The 21744-nt window shown below is 41.5% G+C and overlaps 1 protein-coding gene across 1 annotated transcript; it reads right to left on the bottom strand.

Moving 5' to 3' along the window:
• Nucleotides 1-3665: 3665 nt before the first annotated feature.
• Nucleotides 3666-21202, bottom strand: brwd3 (bromodomain and WD repeat domain containing 3). The gene is made up of 40 exons (XM_008427539.2): nt 20897-21202; nt 20678-20736; nt 20553-20582; nt 20312-20371; nt 19245-19395; nt 18989-19087; nt 17966-18126; nt 17658-17879; nt 17455-17555; nt 16692-16762; nt 15628-15728; nt 15487-15527; nt 15298-15402; nt 15058-15208; nt 14807-14941; nt 14592-14720; nt 13599-13824; nt 13348-13488; nt 13060-13237; nt 12019-12112; nt 11743-11910; nt 11567-11640; nt 11298-11490; nt 11101-11211; nt 10910-11017; nt 10660-10784; nt 10072-10154; nt 9857-9968; nt 9681-9742; nt 8675-8830; nt 8445-8565; nt 8224-8349; nt 7886-7961; nt 7753-7803; nt 7525-7668; nt 7272-7424; nt 6995-7164; nt 6669-6757; nt 5169-5303; nt 3666-5065 (listed from the first exon to the last, which is right to left on the bottom strand). The coding sequence occupies exons 1-40, from the start codon at nt 20928-20930 to the stop codon at nt 4245-4247; spliced, it is 5367 nt and encodes a 1788-aa protein (XP_008425761.1). The 5' UTR covers nt 20931-21202; the 3' UTR covers nt 3666-4244.
• Between the last annotated feature and the right edge of the window lie 542 nt (nt 21203-21744).

The following is a 21744-nucleotide window of genomic DNA, read 5'->3' as shown; positions in this document are numbered from 1 at the left end:
GGCAGGCAGGCAGGTACCCACACTGACACTGAAGCACAATGTAAATGCACTTAGGTATTGTTGAGTATTGACTGTGTTTGACATGCTCGTGATCCTCCAGCTCACTATCGATAATGATAATAACGTGTGTAAGTTGTCCCCCTCGTCGCTTCGGTGTGGTCGTATTTATCTTTGGGGTTCGTTAYGTGTCGTTGGGAAACAGTTCTTGCTGTAAAAACACTCAGATGTTCCTGTTATGAAATCTAGACGCTCAAAATGTTGTCATCGCGTTAATAAATGTAACACAACCGCTCCGTGTCTGGTGTCTTCTTCTTCTTCTTCTCTCGGTGGAACGTTGCTTGGCCAGCTGTTTTTATTTCCTCAAGCTTGGAGGTTCGTCGTTTGGGTAATCAGCTTAATTTGCAACAGCCCTGCTCTGGGGGAAGCTCAGGCACTTTGCAGCATGTTCAGATGAAATGCAGGAAATGTCACAGACGGAGAGACTGGGGGCGCTCCTAGAGAAGGCAAATTAATAAATAATTAATGCATAAAATGTGTATTTATTGGGTTTTTATTGTAGAAGGTGACACTGCATGCATTTGTATTTATTCCACTGTTGATATTTTACTGATGAATTTGGATCTTTTTTTTTTTTAAAAAATGGAGAAGTAATGAAAAAAAACTATTAAAAAAATTTTGAATTGGATGCACAAGTTCGATTTTATCGAGTCAGTGACGTTTGATATATATTTGTGGCTAGATGTGTGACCACTCTCAATCGGTTAAACTGTGAATTTCCATCTTCAGTATTACACCCACCATCACCCAAATACAATTTGTGGTGAAGCAGAGCCCTCAGCATCATGCTTCCACCACCTATCACACTTGCTGCAGTGATTTTTGGGTTTACAATTCTCCCATGAACTCCTCCAAAATACCTCAGAGATCTCTCTGACAACCTTTGGTTTGGCTATGCAAGCAGCTGCACTTTTCTATCTAGCATCATTTTTATTTATTCTTTATTTTTTTTTGGGGGGGGGGGGCATCTTTCCATTTGTGACTCGTCTGAACCTTGGTGGTTCCTGACTCTTTTCAGTTCATTTCTTTTTAGTCTGAGATTTGTGTGAAATGAACTTGAACATAGCAGCAGCAGAACAACGATCCCAAACAGACACTGAAACTGCCTGTGGAATGAATACTAGACAAATTTCACTCTGCCATATCGATCAAAAAGTGCGCGGTTGAGAGGAGAAAATGACTATTGAGCCTTTATCATTTTAGCCTCGTGTCGATCAGAGAAAATCTGCAATAAATCAAAACTTACTCACCCGAGCAGTGTTGTTTGTTGTACATGAATGTATGGAAAATGAAATGTTCAAATTCATCACTGAAAGCCCTATTTTAATAAGACGTTCAGACCAGCAATGAGTCAGTGTGCGCTGGTCACAATGTTAAGTCAGAAAAATCACCATTTTCTGCAACTGAATTCATAAAAAAATAATGAATAATTTGCCAGATGTTCAACACCTGCTGCCTTTGTAASAAACATTAAAACCTCCTCGTTTTGAAATGAAAGGTCAGCCTTTCTAGTGACGTGTTCCTCCAGACAGATCCTCTCTGACCTTTCTTCATGTATGAATCCACGCTAATTCCAATCATCTCCCAGCTCTGCTACTGGTAGGTGTGGCGGCTCAAAGTGCGTCACAACATAACCTTGTTTATTCCTCGGCTGASTCACCCTCTGCTTTCAGAGCATTAACGCTGCTACAAAGAGTACATTCAAGTTTATCCGTTCGCGTCATGGTAAAATTGACAGACCCAGTGTTTTGTTTTGTTTTTTCTTGTTACTTTTCTTCCAGCACTCTGGTGGATTTTCAATTGTAGAAGCAACAGAGGAGTCAACCTCAGCGGTGCTGAACAGCTCCTTCGAGCTTCAGCTGGGTTTACACACACATTTCAGCTCGAAAAATCCTGGAATGTCAAGCAATGATCGAGATCTTCTTTAGGAAATTCAACAGTTTTATTAAAAAAAACAGCAAAAAAAAAAAAAAAAACCCACATACAATCAAAACAGTCATAAAACATTGTCATGTAAGCCTTTTTGTTTCCACCTACAGCAGAACGTTGTATTCGCCGTCATCTAATCTGATGCTCGGAGGCAACGCTAAGCTCCGTCTATTAAAAAGAAGCGATTCAAAAAATCAGAATCTTCTCGCAGTCCACCGAAAATAATCTCAAAAACACGAGTTAATGCTGCTGCTGGAGACGCCCGACGYGTCGATGTGAATTTGCGTTTGATTTCGAAGGAACCCGACGAGAACAAAGCGCCCCGCTCTCGCTCGCAGCCACACGTCGTCGAGGGCCGAGGAAGTGTGTTTGGATTTATGCACCCGGTGCTGAAGAGAGAGCGTGAGTCATCTTTTTCCAGATCCCTCTCCTGGCTGGACTCTGCTTTTAAAGGCTGCTAGCACGACAGCGCACAGTTTCATGTAAACATTGAAGCAAAAAAGAATTGGACAAAAATAGAAATAAAGAGGAATAATCGAGGTGATTTTTAGATCCCAAACAAAATCTAAGCCACACCGATTGGAATTCTGAAAAATAATAATAATAAAAAAAAAAAAAATCCAAATTAGATCAGAAAAAAAAAAAAAATCAATCATCCTCCGGTTGCAAAACATTTATAGTAAAGTCTTATTAAATTGTTCACTTAAAATCAAAAATAAAAATTTGCTGGCACAGTTTAAAGTTTAACACAAATATGAGGTTTTACGTCGAATTTCTCTCTTATTACTCAGCTGCCACGAGGAGTAGGTAAATGTGCAAATATCTGTTCCTTATCACTATTAACATAGCAAACAAAATTAAACAAGAGTAGTAAAATAGCAAAAAAAAGAATAAATATTTACGTGGAAGAGTTGCGAAGGACCCATCTGCTTTGGCAGAAGGAGCGACGACTAGATGCAGGTTAAATCCATCAGCGCACACCAATAAAGGATGGAGTGGGTATTTTCACACAAATCAGGAAATAATGGTAATAAAAACAAAAAGTATTTTCCTAAAAGAAAAACTTAACATATTTCACGCAATAGCAGACCATAAAAACGTGGTGATCAAAAAAAAAAAAAAAAAAAAAAAAAAAGAAGCAGGGGAAATTAAAAACATTCAACAGATCATGGATGCAAAGGTGAAATTTCCTGCTGATTATTTCCCAGGTATTGCTCGACCCCTGAAAGCTGCAAACCATGTACACAAAAGAAAAAAAAAAAAGAGATCAGATAACGAGACACATTATAAGGGTTCCTACACATTTCCCGTCTAAAAACTTCACAATTTCCAAATTCAGATTTCAATTCTTGTTTTAAGACGAAAAGAAAAAGAATAACTTAAAAAGAATAACTTGAATTTCAGGTATTGACCTTTTCACACAGGGTAGGATAAAAAAAACAACTAAAAACCTTTAAAAAACATTGACTCGATGGAAAGAAGGTCGGACAGGAAAAAGAAGGGTGGGAGAAATAAGAAGAGGAAAGACATAAGGGAGGAAGGACACAAAGAAGAAACATGGGAAGGATACAAGGGGGAAAAGAAGTAAGGATACAAACAGGGAAGGAAGGGAACAAGGTAAGAAGGTAGGAAAATTAAGGAAGGAAAGACAAGAAATGAAGTAAACAACGGAAAGGGAAACAACTTTAAAGCAACTTTTAATAAAGATTCCTTCCTTCCGTTTTCGTTTTTCACCCCATTCCAATACCTGGAGAATACTTCAAAAAGACTCCAGACTTTTCCAGGCTGTGTAGGAACCCTGGGCCGCGTTGGCGCYTCGTGTCGGTGGCGCGTGAACGAGTGACTGCTGCCGGATCGCTCTCGGCAAAACACGACAAGTCAAACAGTACGAGCACCGTGTATTTGGCATCTTCACGTCGTTCTTTGGTGAACAGTAGGTGAAGAGGTGTGAGGGGCGACGAAGAGATCGCCTAGTGTTTTAGCTCCGAACGTGACGAAGAGGAGGAGGAGGAGCAGTAAGGCTGAAGGTGAGTTAGTCCAGCTGTGGGAGGGTCTGTGTTGAACACTAGCTCTGTTATCCAGGGAGCAAAAATCCGTGGCAACAGTTAATGAGCACCAGYGAGTCCAGATAAACAGAACCATAGATATTTATATATTATATACACACACCTGTACAAAAATAAAGAAAAAAAAATCCCTGATGTTTTCCTGGCGTTGAAGAGTTTATGTTGACTGAGGTCTGAGGAGGTGCGAGGCGGTCAGTGACCCCAGCCCATGAGGTGGCTGACCCGAGCCTTCTCGGTCATGCGCCGCACCCGTCCCGAGCGGGACATGCCCAGGTTGAGAGGGTCGTCCTTTGACCCCTGGCCGTCGTCGTCCGACTCGTCCCTGTAGACGACCGTCCTGCGGCCCTGGTTCCGTGTGCTGACACGCCCGGGTTTACCCAGGCCGCCTCTAGAACCCCTAGCTGCTGCTGCTGTTGATGATGCTACTGTCTGTACCTCAGAGACTTCACCTTCCTCTTCTTCCTCCTCCTCCTCCTCCTCCTCCTCCTCAGGCTCCTCTTCATCCTCTTCTTCTTCATCAACATGTCTTACATTCTCCTGTTGGTGTGGCTGATTCTCCTCTTCCCCTTCCTCCTCTTCTTCCTCCTCCTCTTCTTCTTTTTCTTCTTCCTCCTCCTCCTCGTCGTCGTCTTCATCTTCCTCCTCCTCCTTCGCAGGAAGCTGCACCCGTGCTCGTTTAGTCCTCTGCGCCACGTCCTGCCCTCCCATCAGTTTCCGTTTCCCTGAGGCCGCCAGCTTTCCCTGCGCTGAGAGGCGCACCGACAGACACGGGGCTTTGCTGTAGTCGTGATCGCCCCCGCCCTCCGCGTACTTCTCCACCTCAGAGTCTGAGCTGCTCTCGCTGTCGGACGAAGAGGAGGATGAGGAGGACGAGGAAGTGGAGGACGACTCTGAGGAGGAGCTGTTGGAGCCAGAGCCCTGCTCCTCGTCGTCGTCGTCAGACTCCAGCGGTTCCTGACCGCGCTGCGGCTGCTGTCTGGAGCCGTTGCTCAGATGCAGCTTGCGGCGGTACCCTAAAGCAACAGCCACGGGGCGACAGGTCAATCCTGCACCGCAACGTTTATTTGACATGAAGCTGAAAAGAACAGCAGCTCTCAAACCAAATGCTCATCGTACCTGATTTCTTCACGGGAGTTGCTTGGCTGCGGGTCAGTCGTTGAGGCCCCTGATTTACTCTCTCCAAGCTTTCTTCTGAACTTGGAGAAGACGACGAGGACTCCTCTTCCTCTGCTACACTGCTGCTGTGCTGAACTGAACAATAACAATGACCAATTATCAGTAAATGCACACGGAAGCACTTAACTGAATAAAATGTCTTACAATAGTATTCTCCCATTACAACCAGAAACTAATGTATTCTGAAGTTTAAAGTGACAGATACAATTCATAGATTTATGAATGAGTTAATCTAAAGTTGATTGACCTCACTGATCGCCTAATGATTAATTGATAAGCATTCATTTTCTTTAAAAAAAAAGTTTTCTCTTGTATCAACAGAACTCTTGCAGTGCTGTATAATATAAAGTGCTAAATTTTTCATAATATGCTGAATTAACAAAACAAAAACAATTTAAACTTTAAAATAATTTTATGTCGGCTGTATTACATACTGACTAAACAGAAAATTGTGATGTTTTCTCACATTATTAAACTTGGATGTAAAATATGACAAAAAAAATAACCTCTTAGGTTGCTGAATAGAAAATTAAGATATTTATATATAGAGTTTGTGTTGRCTCAGGTCTGAGGAGGTGCGAGGCGGTCTGTCTGTGGTCAACCGTGCTTTATGGCGTCATGTCTATTTATATCATGTTACAATTTTTCTGCGTTTTACTCTCCTCTCCGCTTGTGTCATGATTTCCTTCATCTCCGTAACACATTAACATTTTTTTTTTTTTACCAAGTTGACGCTGTTCGCCTTAATAAGAGCCATTATGGTGATAATTTAATAAGCTTGTCGAGTGTTAATATCTCAAAACACAAGCGCATAAACTGAATCTTGCATCGCACACCAGAGTCTGTTCGGACCGTTTCTCTTCCCSGTTCTGCTGTGAAGCGGCTCCGCTTAAGGATGACCAGCGGCGCCCTCTGCTGGATGGCGGCCAAACTACAGCGCTAAAAGAAGGTCTAAAGCGGACGTTTTTAGTTAATCAATTGGAACTCATTTTAATTTAATAAACCAGCAATCGACAATTCATCGTAAGTTGCTTAATTGTTTGCATCTCTAAAAGTAACACAATGTATTTAGAAAAAAAACAAAAAACATTTGTATTTAAGCTGCTCTCGATGTCTCTAAATAAAATTAAGTATGTATGTGTTTTAATCCCATTGCAGCTGCTCTGTGAAATCCTCATTTTTAAATACTCCTGCAAGGAGCTCTACCACATGCTCTTTACTCTGYATTTTGTTGAGTTTAACATTTTTGTTTTCCTCTMCGCTCCAGCTGCTGGAGAAGAAAAAAAAATYGCTTTGAATCCRAGTTACCATGATCACCTTAATTGTGGAAGTCTAAACATTATTCAGTTTTAATCATTAGTTTACTAAATACAAGCTGCACATATAAACACAGGATAAAGGAGGAAGAAAACCCAGCAAAGCACAGCAGCACCATCATACCTTGATGTGTTYGTTGAGAACTCCTCTTCGTAGAGGATGAGGATCTTTTGAGCTTCGACACTTTCCCTGATTTGTGCTTGCCTTTAGGGCTGAAAGTAAGAAAAAAAAATAAAAACATTTCGAAATCATTAATAGCCACATAAAAGACAAGGGTGCCCGAATATTTGAGAAACCTAAATTCTTTTTTTTTGGGAGGAATTAGTTGGGATCTCCTTACTTTCCTTTGCTTATAGAGTACAAATATTCCAGTTTGTTCCAGTCAACAAATCAAAATAAAAAAGACAATTTGTTTGGAATGTAGTTTTATAATAAAAGTGGCTCTGTACCTCGGGGATGGACTGTTTCGTGGGGAGTTTCCTCCGTTGTGCAACCTGCTTCTATAGCTGAGTCTCTGACGAGTGCGCCGTTCGTTCTGAATGGCAGACTTGTGGTCAGAGATGATSGAGATGATGTGTTTTTCGAAAAAGGCAGACAAGTTGAGAGTCATCGCGTAGATCTAGACGGAAAAGATCATCATACGTAGTCAGTACTATGTTAGACTTTAGATACCTCTGTGTTTATTTTTAAAAGGCTCCGATTTCCCCTACGTTTGACCTGCTTTACCTGTGATTTCTTGTTAGGTGTGTAAGCTTTAGAGTTGCTGAAAATCAGGCGCACATCTTTGGCAAACTCCATGGGATTTTCGTAGTTTCCAGCCACCAGCGTCTCCGACACTGTGCCCAGATCCATGGGCATGTCAATGATGTCTCGGTAGTCCTGAGTACATGTAATTCTGCAGTTACGATTTGCTCTAAGTTGCATTCTCATAAAAATAAAAAATTCCAGCTGAATTTCAAATGGTCGTTGGGAGTTTTACCGGATATTCAAAGAGATCAACAGGCCGCCTGAACGGCCCGGAGTCGGGGGAGGCCAACATCCGGCGCAGCAGCTCTCGGCAATGACCTCGCCAGGCTTTCACGTCGAAATCCACGCCGCGCTTCTTAGAGTTTGGCTGACTCCCCTACAAGACGCCAAATTAACTTCACTGAAACTCTTAATATCAAAAGGTCCAACATCTTATTGGGAGAGCTACTCTAGCGTTTACCCGGTGTCCTGCTGATGTCCCTGGAGTGTCAGAGTCCACATCGATGTCGATCTGCGAAACAAGAACAAAGTCAGGGCGAAAAGACAAAACCTAAGAGAAAAGCAGCACCTGTTCAACGAAGGAGACATGCTACCTCAGCTTCTCCTCCACTGCTGACCTCGGACCTCATCTTGTGATACAGATCCAAGATGTCGGCGCAGCTCTGGTCTCTGATGAGAAAAGAAAAGTTTGATCCCAGTGGAAAATAACACGTTACCGTAGCCGTGGAACAACCGAATGCAGCATTAAAAAGTAAAAACAGGCAACGGAAAAACTAAAAGTCAGCGCAAGACCAAACGAAGCGTCGTTTAAGACCTAGTATGGAAATTCTAGACATTTTTATTACTTTCAAGGCTCAAAGCTGAAAACTTTTTAAGAACCTACAACAACATAAGACGTTTTTTTTTTTTTTTTTTTTTAGTGCCATCTTACCCAATGTAATGGAGAAGAACATCAGTAACCACCTTGGCAGCTGCTACAATCGGGCTTTGGGGTTCATTGAAAGTGCGAGCGTTGTGCTCAATATATCGCACTTCCCACATCAACGCAGAGATCCGTCTGTGGCAGGAAAAGACGTCAGTCGAGAACTCAGAGGGACTTTGTGTTCACAGTAAAACCTGAACTTCTGTTTTTGTTTCTTTCTTCTTCTTCACCTGTAGAAGCGATTCTCCAGCCGTCTCCGGATGGTGCTGAGGTCAGTGGGGTAAGCCACGGCGGTGCAGTAAAGGGGGTACTCCTGGAGGTTCACAGGCAAGGCAAAAGCCTTCGCTACATCTGCGAGCAAACCGGTGCAGGCAAGATCAGTTAAAGCTACGGAAGGAAAAAAACAAAAACAAGCAGAGGCCGTTTTCTGTAACGTCGTCAGAAGTGCTTGAAGGCTCACCAAGCCTGAGAAGCTGATCGATGCCGTCGATGACCCGCTCGCAGTCTTCGTCTCGAGTGTGAGCCCCCCACTCTCCTTCCTGGGGTCGGTAGAGCAGAGCTTGGAGCTCCTCTTCCAAAACCTCTACGCCGTCCCCCACTTCTTCTGGCAAAGCAGCTGACGGAAATCACACACATAAAAAAAAAAAAAAATCATTTAAAAAGCCTAAACAGAATATCAGACGTATAAATATTCATTCCACTCTAACTAATTATGATCCTGGAGATGTTGTTTCAATAGTTCCACATGATATTCTTCCCTACAAGATACCATCTATATACACAAAACTGCAATCTAACTTTTTATGTTACTTTTAGAATAGCGGCTTGTTCCCCTCTGAGGGCCTTTCAGCCCATTTCGGACTATTTGATAGAACAAATGAATGCGTCACCTTCAAAATATTCTAATTTCACTTTTTTAGATGATAACTCAAATGTTCTTCATTCACCTATTACAAGATTACAAAGCCATGATGACATCATCTGGGATTTTAAGAAAAAAAAAAAAAAAGGCTTATGGGATTATTATGTAAAAAACATATCTTATGTTATTCTCTCATCGAAAACAATACCTGGAGGGTTGGAGCATCTTAAAGAGACAGAGCCCCAATGTCAAGGGATTAAATTGTGACGTAAATTTTCTTTCAAGTCATAATTGAAACTTGTAACATTTTTTAACAACTGTTACGTGGTTGTGCAATAAAATAGCACTATGTTCCTAGCAAATACATAATAATATTAATCTTAATGTAAATTTCTGTGTTTAGAGAAAGTTACAAAAATATGTATATATTTTTCACTTAATTTTGGCATTTAGCAAACGTCCTACCTGACCTAAAATAATTTTTWAAAAAGTCTAGCCCGATTCAGTCAGAAAGTGAGAAAATAAACTTTTTTTTTTGTTTTGTTTTTTTTAAATGCCKATAAAACATCTGATTTCCACAGTAAACAGATAAATAATCACCAACCTTCTTCTGGAATTGGCTCCATGTCCCAGGGACTCATTTTTTCCCGCTCACCATTATCCCACCTGAGTCAGCGCGATAAAACACAGCTCKGCGTTAACGTTTGAAATTACCCAAGCAAAGACAAACACGGCTGTGGAGCGGAGCGCTCTTCCAGCAGCTGTGCACATTAGACCTACTTCACTGCGTAGCACTGAAACAGGCTGTCGGGATACTCCAGCTGCAGCGGCTCCTGGTCCTCCACAGATCCGAACCACCAGGCGTCGTCAATGATGCTACGAAACCTCATCCCTGCAGAGGGGATCGAGTCTTTGTTAAATACTGGAATCCACACCGAGTTAATTGTAAACCTATTCGACGAAAAAAAAAAAACATCAGATGGGGACGAACAAACCTGGCTGCCAGTTGYGCTCTTTAGCCTCGTTGTAGAACTGCTGCAGCACCAGAAAATCGATGACGTCTGGCATATCGTGATACCTTGGAAACATGGAGGGGGAAGGTGGTGAAAAGCAGACCCTGACATTTATTGTGGCTTTTAATCAGCTGCTGATGTGACACCGTGTTAGGCGTTTATACCTCTTGAACTTTTTCACACTTGATGTCATGTTGAAAACAGAAACCTTAGTGTGTTTTTAATGAGATTTTAAGTGACAGAAAATGTTAAAAGATTTCAAAATATTTACAAATAATAATCTGATAAGTGTGGCTTGCTTTTTTTATTTTTTATCCTTCATGAATGTATCAAATGTTTGCTGTGTCTCCTAAAGCAGACAGCGTATGGCCCAAAAAACCCAACTTCCTGTCAAGGAAGCTATTTGCACTCTATTTATCAGATTTTTATCCATTTTCCAATCACTGCCCTACTTTATGACGCATAAAAATCCAACAAAATAAATTGAAGTTTGTGGCTATCGTGGGTAAAATTTGAGGTGTGTGAATATTTTTTTGCGAGGAGCTGCGTGTAGCGCCTTTTGTTGCTCACTTTAAGGAGAACGACTCGTTGGTCATCTTCCCTGACACTGGATCCAAAAACGCCAGCTTTAGGCAGCAGAGGGTGGGCGGTCCCACTTCGTACTTGATTCCAACCACTTTCACAGATTCCTGGTCCTGAGGAAGTAAAAGAGAAAACTTTTTTTTTTCTTTTTAAATTGACAACAGCTCAAAAGGACGCTGAAGTATCAGGCTCAGAAATTCAATTAAAAAAATATCTGCTGTCTCCCAAGAATCCTCACCCTGAGGTTGAGCCGGTTCCACGGCTGCTTCTGGATGTTGACGCTGTAGGCCTTGGCTCTGCGGACGGCCCGCACGTACGCCTGATGGCCCTGCTTGAAGTAGATGAGCTGGACGGGGAGGGAAAGAAAGGAGAGCCTTTGTGAGCAGTGCAATGTGTGGCTTTGTTCAACATCAGGGAAAAGGCTCTCACTTCATCTCCCATTTGTGGGACAAAAGGAGAGCGGCGAGGGATGGTGTCCATTATCCATGACGGCGGCAGCCACTCCTCTGCATTAAGCCCGGCCAGAGAAGAAGTGGGTTTCTGAGTAAAACACAGAAACACGTTTTTTTTTTATAGAAGAGAATTTCACAGTAAATGCCATAGCAGCACGTCTCGTTAGTGCTCACCTGTTTGGTTTCTTTGGGTTTTTTCTTCTTCTCATTCTCTCTCTTCTTCGCCTCCTTGGTCTCGTCGCCGCCCTCCTCCTCCTCGGAGCTGCTGTAGCCCGCGGGCCGGACGGGCCTCCTGGTCGGCCTCTTTGGCGGCTGAAGGTTGATCCCGGCGTCAGCCGTCCAATCGGAATATTCACTGGAAGAGTCGCTGTAAACCCCAGGCGGGAGACGTTAGTCGGATGATGGGAAAGATGGGAAAACGTCGCTCGGTCAAGCATGTTTACCTGGAGCTGCTTTCGCTCTGCCACCGGGCTTCATCCTCAGAGGAGCCGTCAGAACGCCCTGCCTGCTCCGCTTCCTGAAAACGCRAAATATATTCCGCTTTAATTTTCCAACGTTGCTGCAAATACAAATTCTTTACGTCCAGTTCAGACGTGCTGAACAGAAGGGCGCAGCGTACGTCTCCGCTGTCCGAGTCCATCTGGCTTTCCGAGTTCCGCCTGTTGCTGGGATTTCGACTTCTGGTTCCGGGCCGGCGAACCTGAGCGGACCGGGTTTGGTAGGAGTGGCGCTGCTGCTTTTTCTTGGCCGGGCGCAGGGAACGCAGGCGGGAACTGAGAGTATTGCTCTAGAGAGTTTAAAATATTAACAACATTTAAAAAAAATTTTTTATGAAAAGCTTTGAATGGATGTCCGTTCCGAGTCTGGAACAAAGTGGACTGGAGGTACAGCGTACCTTGAGGATGCAGGTTACTGGTTTCTTTCTCCTCTCTGCGTTGTAYAGAGAACACTCCATGTCACTCTTGGCTTGTCTGCATTCCTCCAGAACTCTAAGGAAAATAAAAAAATATATATATGCACATTGTCCGCAGAATTAAAACATTTATTTAAAACACAGTAACCTGCAAAAAATATTCATAACCTTTTAACTTCTGCCAAATTACAACTACAACTTCAATTTGGATTTTAACTGATAGAGCAACATAGAATAATGCAGGACTATGAGGTAGAAGTTAAAGCATCCATGGTGTAAAAGGTGAGGCCCGGGGGCCATTTGAGGACCTCTGGAGGACTTTGAGCTGCCCCTAAAGTGGAGCACACCTGGCCTGCAAGTGATTGATGTAGATGGACACGTTCCCATTTTTTGGGGCAACATTTTTTATTTATTTTTTATTTTTTACAGATAAATAACKTCTTAAAAATATATATCTAAAAAAAAGATAAAAAATAGATTCCCATTTTATCAACCATTCATCTTTGCAATTATCTTAATTTTGGAGTAACTAGAATCACAAACATTGACCTGCGTATTTTCAGAWGCAAATCTTACTTCTCAAATTAGAAAAACAACCTAAGAAATGTTAAAASTGTGGAAATGTCTAAGAAAGGCAGTTGTGCTAGATCTTTTTTTTTTTTTAATGTTTTATATATAATAATTTACACATTTATTTTCAACAAAAATCTGACCACCATCCCAGGCTGCCTATTCAGCACCGTTTTAGATCTGGAAGATGTCTCAAGTACGCCAGTGTAATTAGCTTCCCACAGCATGACGCTGCCACCTCCATGTTTTGATTCACACATTACATATCGCCAGAAAAATAGCTTCATTTAACAGCGACTTCCTTCTTGCTATTATTTTTAAAGGCTAGATTTGTGGAATAGGTCAAATTTGCTCGTAATCTTTTGAATTAGATATTTTTCTTTGGTTTCACGATTAAATGCTGCCTAGCGATCGTCCATCCCATGTTACTCCCCTGAAATACACCCGGCTCACCTGAATGTCCCATGAGGCACCTCGTTGACCACCACTCTGCGGCTCCACGCCAGMAGGTCCCTCTCCGTGGCAACCTGACTGCGGAGGGAGTTGTGCTGCATCTGCCACACTCCGCCCACCTGGCCGCTTCGGCGAGGCTCCGCCCCAGGAGAAGAGGCCATCACCTCCGCCTCGACGGCTGCCAAAGCATTCATTCGTTTAGAGTTCGAGTCACTTTTTTTTTCACAGGCTAAGAGTGAAAGTATCTGACAAACTGCTAGCGAGTGCGTAAAAAGAGGAAGAACCAACCCATTTCTCCGTCGGCCTGTTGTTCTGTGTTCTGCCGTTCGTCCTGCTCGCTCTGCAGCTGTCTGATGAGGTTGTCCAAAAGGCTTTCGCCGTTTTCTGCGGTCTGCTGTCCGAGCACCTGCTCGACCAACTCTCCGTCACCTAATGGAGCAGAACGCTGGTTAAACTCTGTCGGTCAGATCTCCTAAATTGACCCACTGTTGATGCGTCAGGAAAGTTTTCAGTGATTTTTATTTATTTATTTTTTTCACCGTTAGCCATGTATCCGAGCTGAGGTATCAGCTGCTCCTCTTTGCAGTTCTCCCTTCCTGGGACAAGCCGCTGGTATTTAGGAGGATGAGGATTTCCATCGACGTCTACGAGGAAGGGGGGCGGCATGAGGTGGGGGGCCTGCTGCGTCTGCTCGTCCAGGACGTAGTTATTGGAATCCCGAATGAGAGGCCGGTAGTCCGTGTGGAAGAACATCTGGTCTAAAATCTTCAAGGGATCAAGAGAAAACACGAGCCATAATTATTTTGAATGTCCTGACAATGATATGACCTCTGATAGAACAACTAATAAAAAAYGGTAACCTTAAAAAAACATTTTCCACTTTGGATTTATATTAAGCGTGGACTTTAAATAAAAATACCAAATCCGTTATTTACATCAAAATAACATTTCTTTAAAAAGCTGCAGCTGTTTGACATCTACTGTTATTGTCGTTTTGAGACCATTTTCAAGTAAAGCATCAGTAGTGGTATAATTACACAAGTTCACCCTATCAAAGACTGATAAACTCTAATTTTGTACAGAACACTAGAACTGGAAGACATTTTAAATATCCAACATAAAACAACCAAAAACAAATAAAAAGCACACACAACCGAAACCACATATAAAACAGATCATCATGTCTCTATAMACAAACATGGCTTTCCGTCATAAGAATGAAATTTTAATTTACCACGCGATTAACTGCTTACAGTGATGGGCTTACTTTACCACGCCACCATCATGGATTTGTTCGGCCATATCCCTCTCAGTTTTGTTTTTTTTTTAAATTAAAAAGTACACTAACTGTTCAACACTCGTCAGAATAATATTCTGTGTACGAAAGTATGACAYGTGTGCATATTGTGTGAGATCTACATTTTCATTCAAACGAGCATCAGCAGAAAAAAATCCGCCATCCAAGCTTTTCCGTTTTCCCGTGTTTACATGAAAGAGGAAGTCACACAGATCACGAGTCGACAGGCTGATACCTTTTCGTACGGCCTGCTGCAGCCGAAGCCAAAAATGAGTAAATGCCCATGTGAGTCTGTGCAGGAAAAATGTTGTCCGTCAGCTGAGAACTTGCAGTCAAAAATGGCTCCGTGGCCCTGGCCCTCAATCTGGGAAGAAGACGCCAAAACGTCAASCAAATGCTAACAAACACATGAGTACTTAGGGGTAGCAGCTTTCCAAGTTGGTCAGTTACCATGTTGAAGAAATTTCTTATCTTTACTCCTTTGCTCAGGTCCCAGATGTAAATGTTGCCGTCATGGCCTGCAGACAGCATAATGCGGGGGTCGAAGGGGTGGGCTTCCAGTACGTACACTTCATCATCATGTCCCTAAAGAAGGCAGTAGACACGCATAATGAAAACTTGCTGAAAACTGCTGGCTACGTCGTGACGTTTTCCCAACACCCCAAAGGATCCGCAGGATTAAAAATATTTTGGCTACTTACGGACAAAACATGCAGAAGCTGGCCAGAGGTGGCGCGCCACACTTTGAGCATATAGTTGGAAACTGCTGTGATGACGGTGCTGTCGATGCGATCCCAGGCCACCATGGTCACCACCAGCTTGGTTTTATCGTCCCCATTAGCGGCAGCAGTCCTGTAACGGAAAGACATGAAACATTAAAATAACAAAAACGTTGTTCAGAGTGTTTGTTGCATTTAATATACTTCAGACTGATCTCTTACCCAGGGAGCCTCGCAGTCATGTCTAAAGTAATGCTTTTCCACTCTTGTTGCTGAAAATGCCAGATCTTCGCTGTGCCGTCACGACTGCCACTCACAAACCTGAGGCTGGAAACACATACGATAAACCGTCAGAACCCCAGAAACCGCAGAAACGCAACGAAAGCCCGTCTCTGAAACTTAACTTCTTACCTGTCACCGTTATTGCTGAACTGGACAACCACAACTTTATCCTACAAACACAAGCAGTGGGCAGGAATTAAAATGCGTCACATCAGACTGATGAGACAAAACAACCAAAAACGGATGAGAAAAACTGCGGTTGTTTCTTACGGTGTGAGCATCCAGCTCAGACGCCTTCATTGGAGTTTCTGCACCGAGGTAGTAGACCCTGATCATGTGATCTGTGCCACCAGTAGCCATAAACATGCCGCCTAATAACAGAAAACACAGTAAAGTTAAAGACACACACAAAAACACACACATTTAAATAGAAGACATATACATCAATTTAAAACACATGCCTCATTGTTTTTTTKAAAGCTTAACCTAATTTCCTTAAATTAAATTATTAATCCTAAATTATAGAGTATATGAATTGCAGAATGCAAGATTACCCAGTCTCTGATTACATAAGGCTGGTAGTTTATACACATGGTTGTGAAATAATGTGACGTTAAACAATTTTGTGACAAGTTTGATAAAAGAAAAAAAAAGATTGAATCACAAATCAGCCGTTTATTTAAGCTGTGATTTTTATAAAAGTACTTTACAGACTCCATACGCTGTGCTTTTTCATCCACCTGTCTCCATATTGSTAAACATGAAGCCACGGCCCCTTGAAAGTGTGAACATTTTATTTATGTTTAAATTTCTGCCTAAAAAAAAAAACCTTGAAACTTTAATTATTCTCACAGAGCCCAATCTTTATGTGCAATTTGGAGCTGTGTGCTCCTCCCCAGCTAATATACCAATCTATGTAAAACAGCTGAACATGGCACATTTTTTTCCCTTTATTTTTTATTGTTTCTTGTTTTAGAGAACAGAGATGGTTTATTTCAGGACTTAGTAGCCATAGGACCAACATTGTCACAGTAAATAAGGCTAATTGGACTGCAGTTTGCCGTAAGGTCATCTTCTCTGCTTTCACATTATCTATGTGAACCAAACATTGCAGGTTCATGCAGGCCACATGTCATAGATAAGCAGCCACTCCCATCATGCTCCCCTCATGCAGTACCACCTGGATCCAAAAGTACTAGAGACTCTGGGGGCCTACAGAGAAATATTTAGGCATCTTCATACCAGCTGGTCTGGATTCAATCAGTTTATTTCAAACAATTAGACAAAGCCCACCTCAACAATGAAACGTAAAGAAACATTTTAGATAAACTCACCGCTACTGAAAGAGGAAGTGGAGACCTGGACTCCTGGTCGTGATCGCTCAACAAACTTCACAGGCTGATCACTGAGGAAAAACGACAAATACATTGTTGATCATTTAGCTTAAATAAATAAAGCCTCGGAGTTTAACATGCTGGAATAGACCAGGGGTCTGCAACCTGCTGCAAGTGGCTTTTTGAAATTTCCTTGAACCATTATTCTATTTTATCATTTATTTTTATTTTTTATTTTTTTTATTTCTATTATTTTATCATTACTTTGTTATTATTAATTTTATTTATTGAGCCATTAATTRTCTGAGCCATTGTTGGCTCTGATAATATTTTTAAACACAGCTGTAATAACAACAAATTAACCGTTTTCATGGATTAATTGGATTTACTTTATACAACACTGAAAGTATCAGTAACATATATYTAAGCCATTTATGTTTAAGTTTAAAAATTAGATTTTTTCCCCACATAATATCAACACCCTACAGAAGAAAATGCATTCATTCTCATTATCAGAAAAATGRTTACATTTTTCTTTATTTGAAAACCTTAAAAAAAAGAGAGARAWAWAAAAAATGTTGGTTCTTTAAAAATAAAAGTTTTATTTTAGTAGTTGTTCATTAGAAATTAAAAGCTCTCTGTCAAAAAGTCACGACACATTTGTGACACATAAGTGAGTCTTATTTAGCTGGACTGATTTCAAAAACGGCTCTTTGGAACCTAAAGGGTGCAGGCCACTGGAATTAGAGCCACAAATACTCACTCAAACTTCATACTGTGAGAGTGCCACTTCCAGAAACACACCATACCATCTGCACCCGTTGATGCGAGGTATCGCTTCGTCCCTTTGGCAGCAGGACAAAACTAAAAGCATACAAGATGGTTTTAGACTCAAAAAGTGTGTGCTTCTTACAACTTGTTCTGAAACCGTTTCCCCGCTAAAGATCAATGCAACAGTGGCATCACCTGTATGGATGTGATGGAAGCGGCATGAGCCTGAAGAACGGCGACGGGCGCGCAGGTACGCAGGCACCACACTCTGATGACTTTGTCACAGCTTGCAGATGCAATGAGACTATTTTCATAGTTCACAGCCATGTCACAGATCTCCGCCGAGTGGCCGCGGAGCGTGGACAGGAGCCGACCATCGTCTGTGGCCCAGATTTTTACCAGGCAGTCATCCGAACCCTAAACCAGGACGAAAAACACCGTTTCCAACTTGACGTAGTTGAAACATGGCGTAAATATCGAMGCGAGTGAAAATAAGAGCTCACCGTAAAAATCCGCCGACCGGTGCGGTCAAAGGCCACGCAGTAAACTGAAGAAAGGTGGCCGAGGATCCGCTTGTGGATCTTCATGTGTTGGTAGGAGGAAGACGGCAGGACCTGGCCGAAACGAGCCGTACCCGTGGCCTGGCGAGCACCCATGAYGGGCACTTTGCGAAAAACACAGGAGATTTGTCATGAGAAGGCATCAGMAGTATAAAAAGACACAGGTATTTTCAACTCCCAACAATTTGCATATCAGAACCAAAACAAAGGCAATAACAAACAACGTATTACACCCTCACTTTACTTACTTAGCAAAAACACACCTCAAAACGCAGAAGCAGGTCATAAACGTACAAACATTACCAACGATGACATGCATGTTGCAGCCACTTCCTGTATCACTGCATTTTCAAAYGTCAGTTTAGTTCATTGAGCTTTACTAGCATTTTCATTTTCTCACCACAACAATCTTAAAAAATGGAGATTCGGATTTTACAGCCACTGGGTCTGTTATGCTACTATAATAACACAAAGTGAGTTTTGTGTTGCATGACCCAGTTCAGACAGTGTCAGACGGATGACCTCATATCTGACTTAGGAATGCTTTGGCATACAGGTGTGTTCATCATGCGTGTTTGTTTTGCAGACTGTAATTTGTCTTTGAATCGGTTCAACAAAGGGCAGTCGTCAAACGTATTAATTTAAATACTTGCTGCATTAAAACAGGTCCCAACAGACAGAAGGTATGCGGCTACAAATTTCTTCATTTAACATAAAGCAGAGATTCTTTGAAGTATCTCTGCTCAGGATTTTAGAAGTTATGTCTGCAAATCTAGAAGTTTGTCAAATGTTTTCACGATAGAGCTACTCATAGACATACAGGCCCTCAGTTTCAAAATGAAGCTAAACAGAAGTAAATATAAGTAACAATATATAATTATATCAATGATTTTTGATAAATTACATAATACAGAAAAACTGCTTATTGCTTCGGCTCACTCTCCAGCCTTTATTGTAATAACATACCAACATTAGGAGCATTCCCAATAACAACTGGTGGTTCAGGTGGGCGCCCTCTGTGCAGTGCAGCAACAGCTGAGCCACAGCATACTTTGTGGGTGCAACCTAAATGTAACCAACAATTAATACAAACATTTAGAAATGAAATCTCTTCATCATACACATATGATAGAAACTTTCAATTATAACAGCAGAGGAAAAGAACAAAAAAAACAAACAAAAAAAAAACACGGATGATAGAAGAATAATAACACAGGCTTACTTTTGGTGGTGCGAAGCAACGACTGCTTTCCCAGCCCCAGGAGTGTTTGGACTCCAGGAACACTAGGTGGGATCTCCTTCTCTATCAGAGGGCCTATCCGCCGACACACCTGAAGCAGATAGTCTGCAGGAATGTGCTGGTTCAAAGCCACCTGGATGAGAAACAGGGCAACACCTGTCTCAGCTGCACTCTGTGACAAGTCAACTAATGCATCAACTTGGTGAATGACTGAGTAAGTATGCTCTTGTTTTTCTAATTTTCTCAATTTTACACTAGTGCTTATTATTATTTCCTTTCTTCTTATTAACCATTTGTAAACATGACCAGAAAACAATAGTTTTACTTGTTAACAGCTAAAACTAGAGGTGACCGGAATTGGGCAGTTTTATGGTTGATTGACCCTGGTCGGCTGGTTGAAAAATAAGAAGCCCATCTTTTTTTCTGATCAGTGAATGCACCATATCTAAGCGCTTACGCACGTGTGAAAATTGTTATTGTGGGAAAAGACGCTGCAATTGCGGTGTCAGCGATGTGTTAAAAATGGAGAGTACAAAAAGTGAAAGAAGCTTTTAGAAAGAAAATTACTTTTCAACACAACAGAAATCTATAAGAACATACATAAAAACGATTAAAATAAAAACAAAAATCCACCGAAAGGGCAAAAGGGTGGAAATACAGAAGGCGGGCCTTGGGAACTCGTAGCAAATCAAATGGTTCGTTTAGACTCTTCCGGATAGGACGCAGACGCAACAGCGATTTGATTGGCTTCTAAAGATGATCGACAAGACTCTGTATCAAATTAAGCCAATCACAATCTGCTGCTTCGACATTGCCAGCCCACAAGCCAACACAATAGCGAAACCAGCATTTAGTTATTTATCAACAGGCCTATATTAAAATAAATCTTTAATATATTCTCCTTTTAATAAACGAATCCCCTTTTCGCATATGCTGAGTTGCGAATTTAATTTAAAGAATTGATACAAGCTAAACAGAAAACAGCCGATTAAAAAAATACAAAACAATACACTTTTAATTTAAAAAATATCTATAAAATTGCAACTCACCCAGTCTTGGAAGCTCCGTTTGAATATCTTCCCGTCCCAACTCCATCGTTGCGGAACCAACTAAAGTTAAAAACAACCCGTTAGAGATATCACAGAGCTAACAGTTTCKACACGGCAAAAGGACGCGCTCATTTTTTAAACAGCGATCCAAAAATACACGGACTTTCTCACAGACAGGTTTAGATAGGCAACATTAGGGAGACCCCACAGGAGAAGAACAGAAAGGTCCAGCTGAACTTACCTCATACTCCTCCAGCTCCTCGATCAGAATCTAACAACAAACACACAGTTAGCCCGACAGGCTAGCGCTGCGGTTCGTTTAAACCAATAAYACCACTTTAAAATAAAATGAATGTAACAATTTACCTGTGCTGCCTTTTTACAAGGCCCAGACTGTAGGAATCTGGCAATGAGGTAATACAGTTCTGAAAAAAATAATTTGCTGTTAGCCTCTTGCTAGCCGTGCTAACGCTACCTAGCGTCTGGCTTCGCTTGGTTGCCAAGCTCACCAGCTGATGTACACAATTCCAAACTCTGGAAATTCAAAACCATTAGTGGTGAATTAACGGGACGTCCAACRCTCACCTGCTTCGATTTGTGAACACTTTTCTTTTGCCATCACTATTCAGGACAGGCGTCATTAAGCCACAATTGATATTTTAGCTTGCTCGTTAGCCGCCGGGCTAGCTAACAGTGGCTAAAACAGGCTATTGAATGGCCTCCTCCTTTCCCAAGTTGTTGCCTGTTACCTGCAGCTTTGTGTTAGCGCCCTCCAGTGAGCCAGCTCAACACTGGACGCTTCCTTCGAGGTCTGAGGTGAATGAATATTGGAAATGGATTGAAAAACACAGATTCACATACTGGAAGTTTCAGGATTGAAACGAACATATTTAGAAACATACTGATTTGAAATGAATGTATTTGGATTTGAATCCGAGTTCAACTGTATCGAAGTGAATTATAGTTTGACATAAATGAGTCGGGTATAAATGAGCGATTCCTTTTATACCTGACCTGTTTCCTAAAATAGCAGTTGCGGTGAATTGACATCATATAGATAGATGAATTCWGGATGAACATTTTTGAGTGAGTACAAATTTTAATTTGATTCGAGTTATATAGCTAGCTCTGTGAAAATAATGTTCAAGTTTTGTCACAGATTCTAAATTGCATATTGAACTGGACCGGATTATTCTATTGTGTAAAAATACTTGGATGTAATCCATTTTATTTTGGCTCTGGTTGTATATTTACAGCCTTTAATTCATTTATTTTTTACCATACAGATTGTTTCCAAATTGTCCGAAAGTAGAATTAAAGGCAACTGAAGTACGAGGATAGTGTTACTTCTACTTGAGATCTTTGATCTTAAGAAAATCTCAAGCCAAAATGATAAAAAAAAAAAWAAATAAATATTGAGTTAAATAGAAGAA

This window comes from Poecilia reticulata, linkage group LG14 (assembly GCF_000633615.1).
Source record: "Poecilia reticulata strain Guanapo linkage group LG14, Guppy_female_1.0+MT, whole genome shotgun sequence".
Taxonomy (NCBI): domain Eukaryota; kingdom Metazoa; phylum Chordata; class Actinopteri; order Cyprinodontiformes; family Poeciliidae; genus Poecilia; species Poecilia reticulata.
The sequence above is the reverse complement of the archived record's forward strand: the minus strand, read 5'-3'. Positions and strand labels throughout refer to the sequence as shown.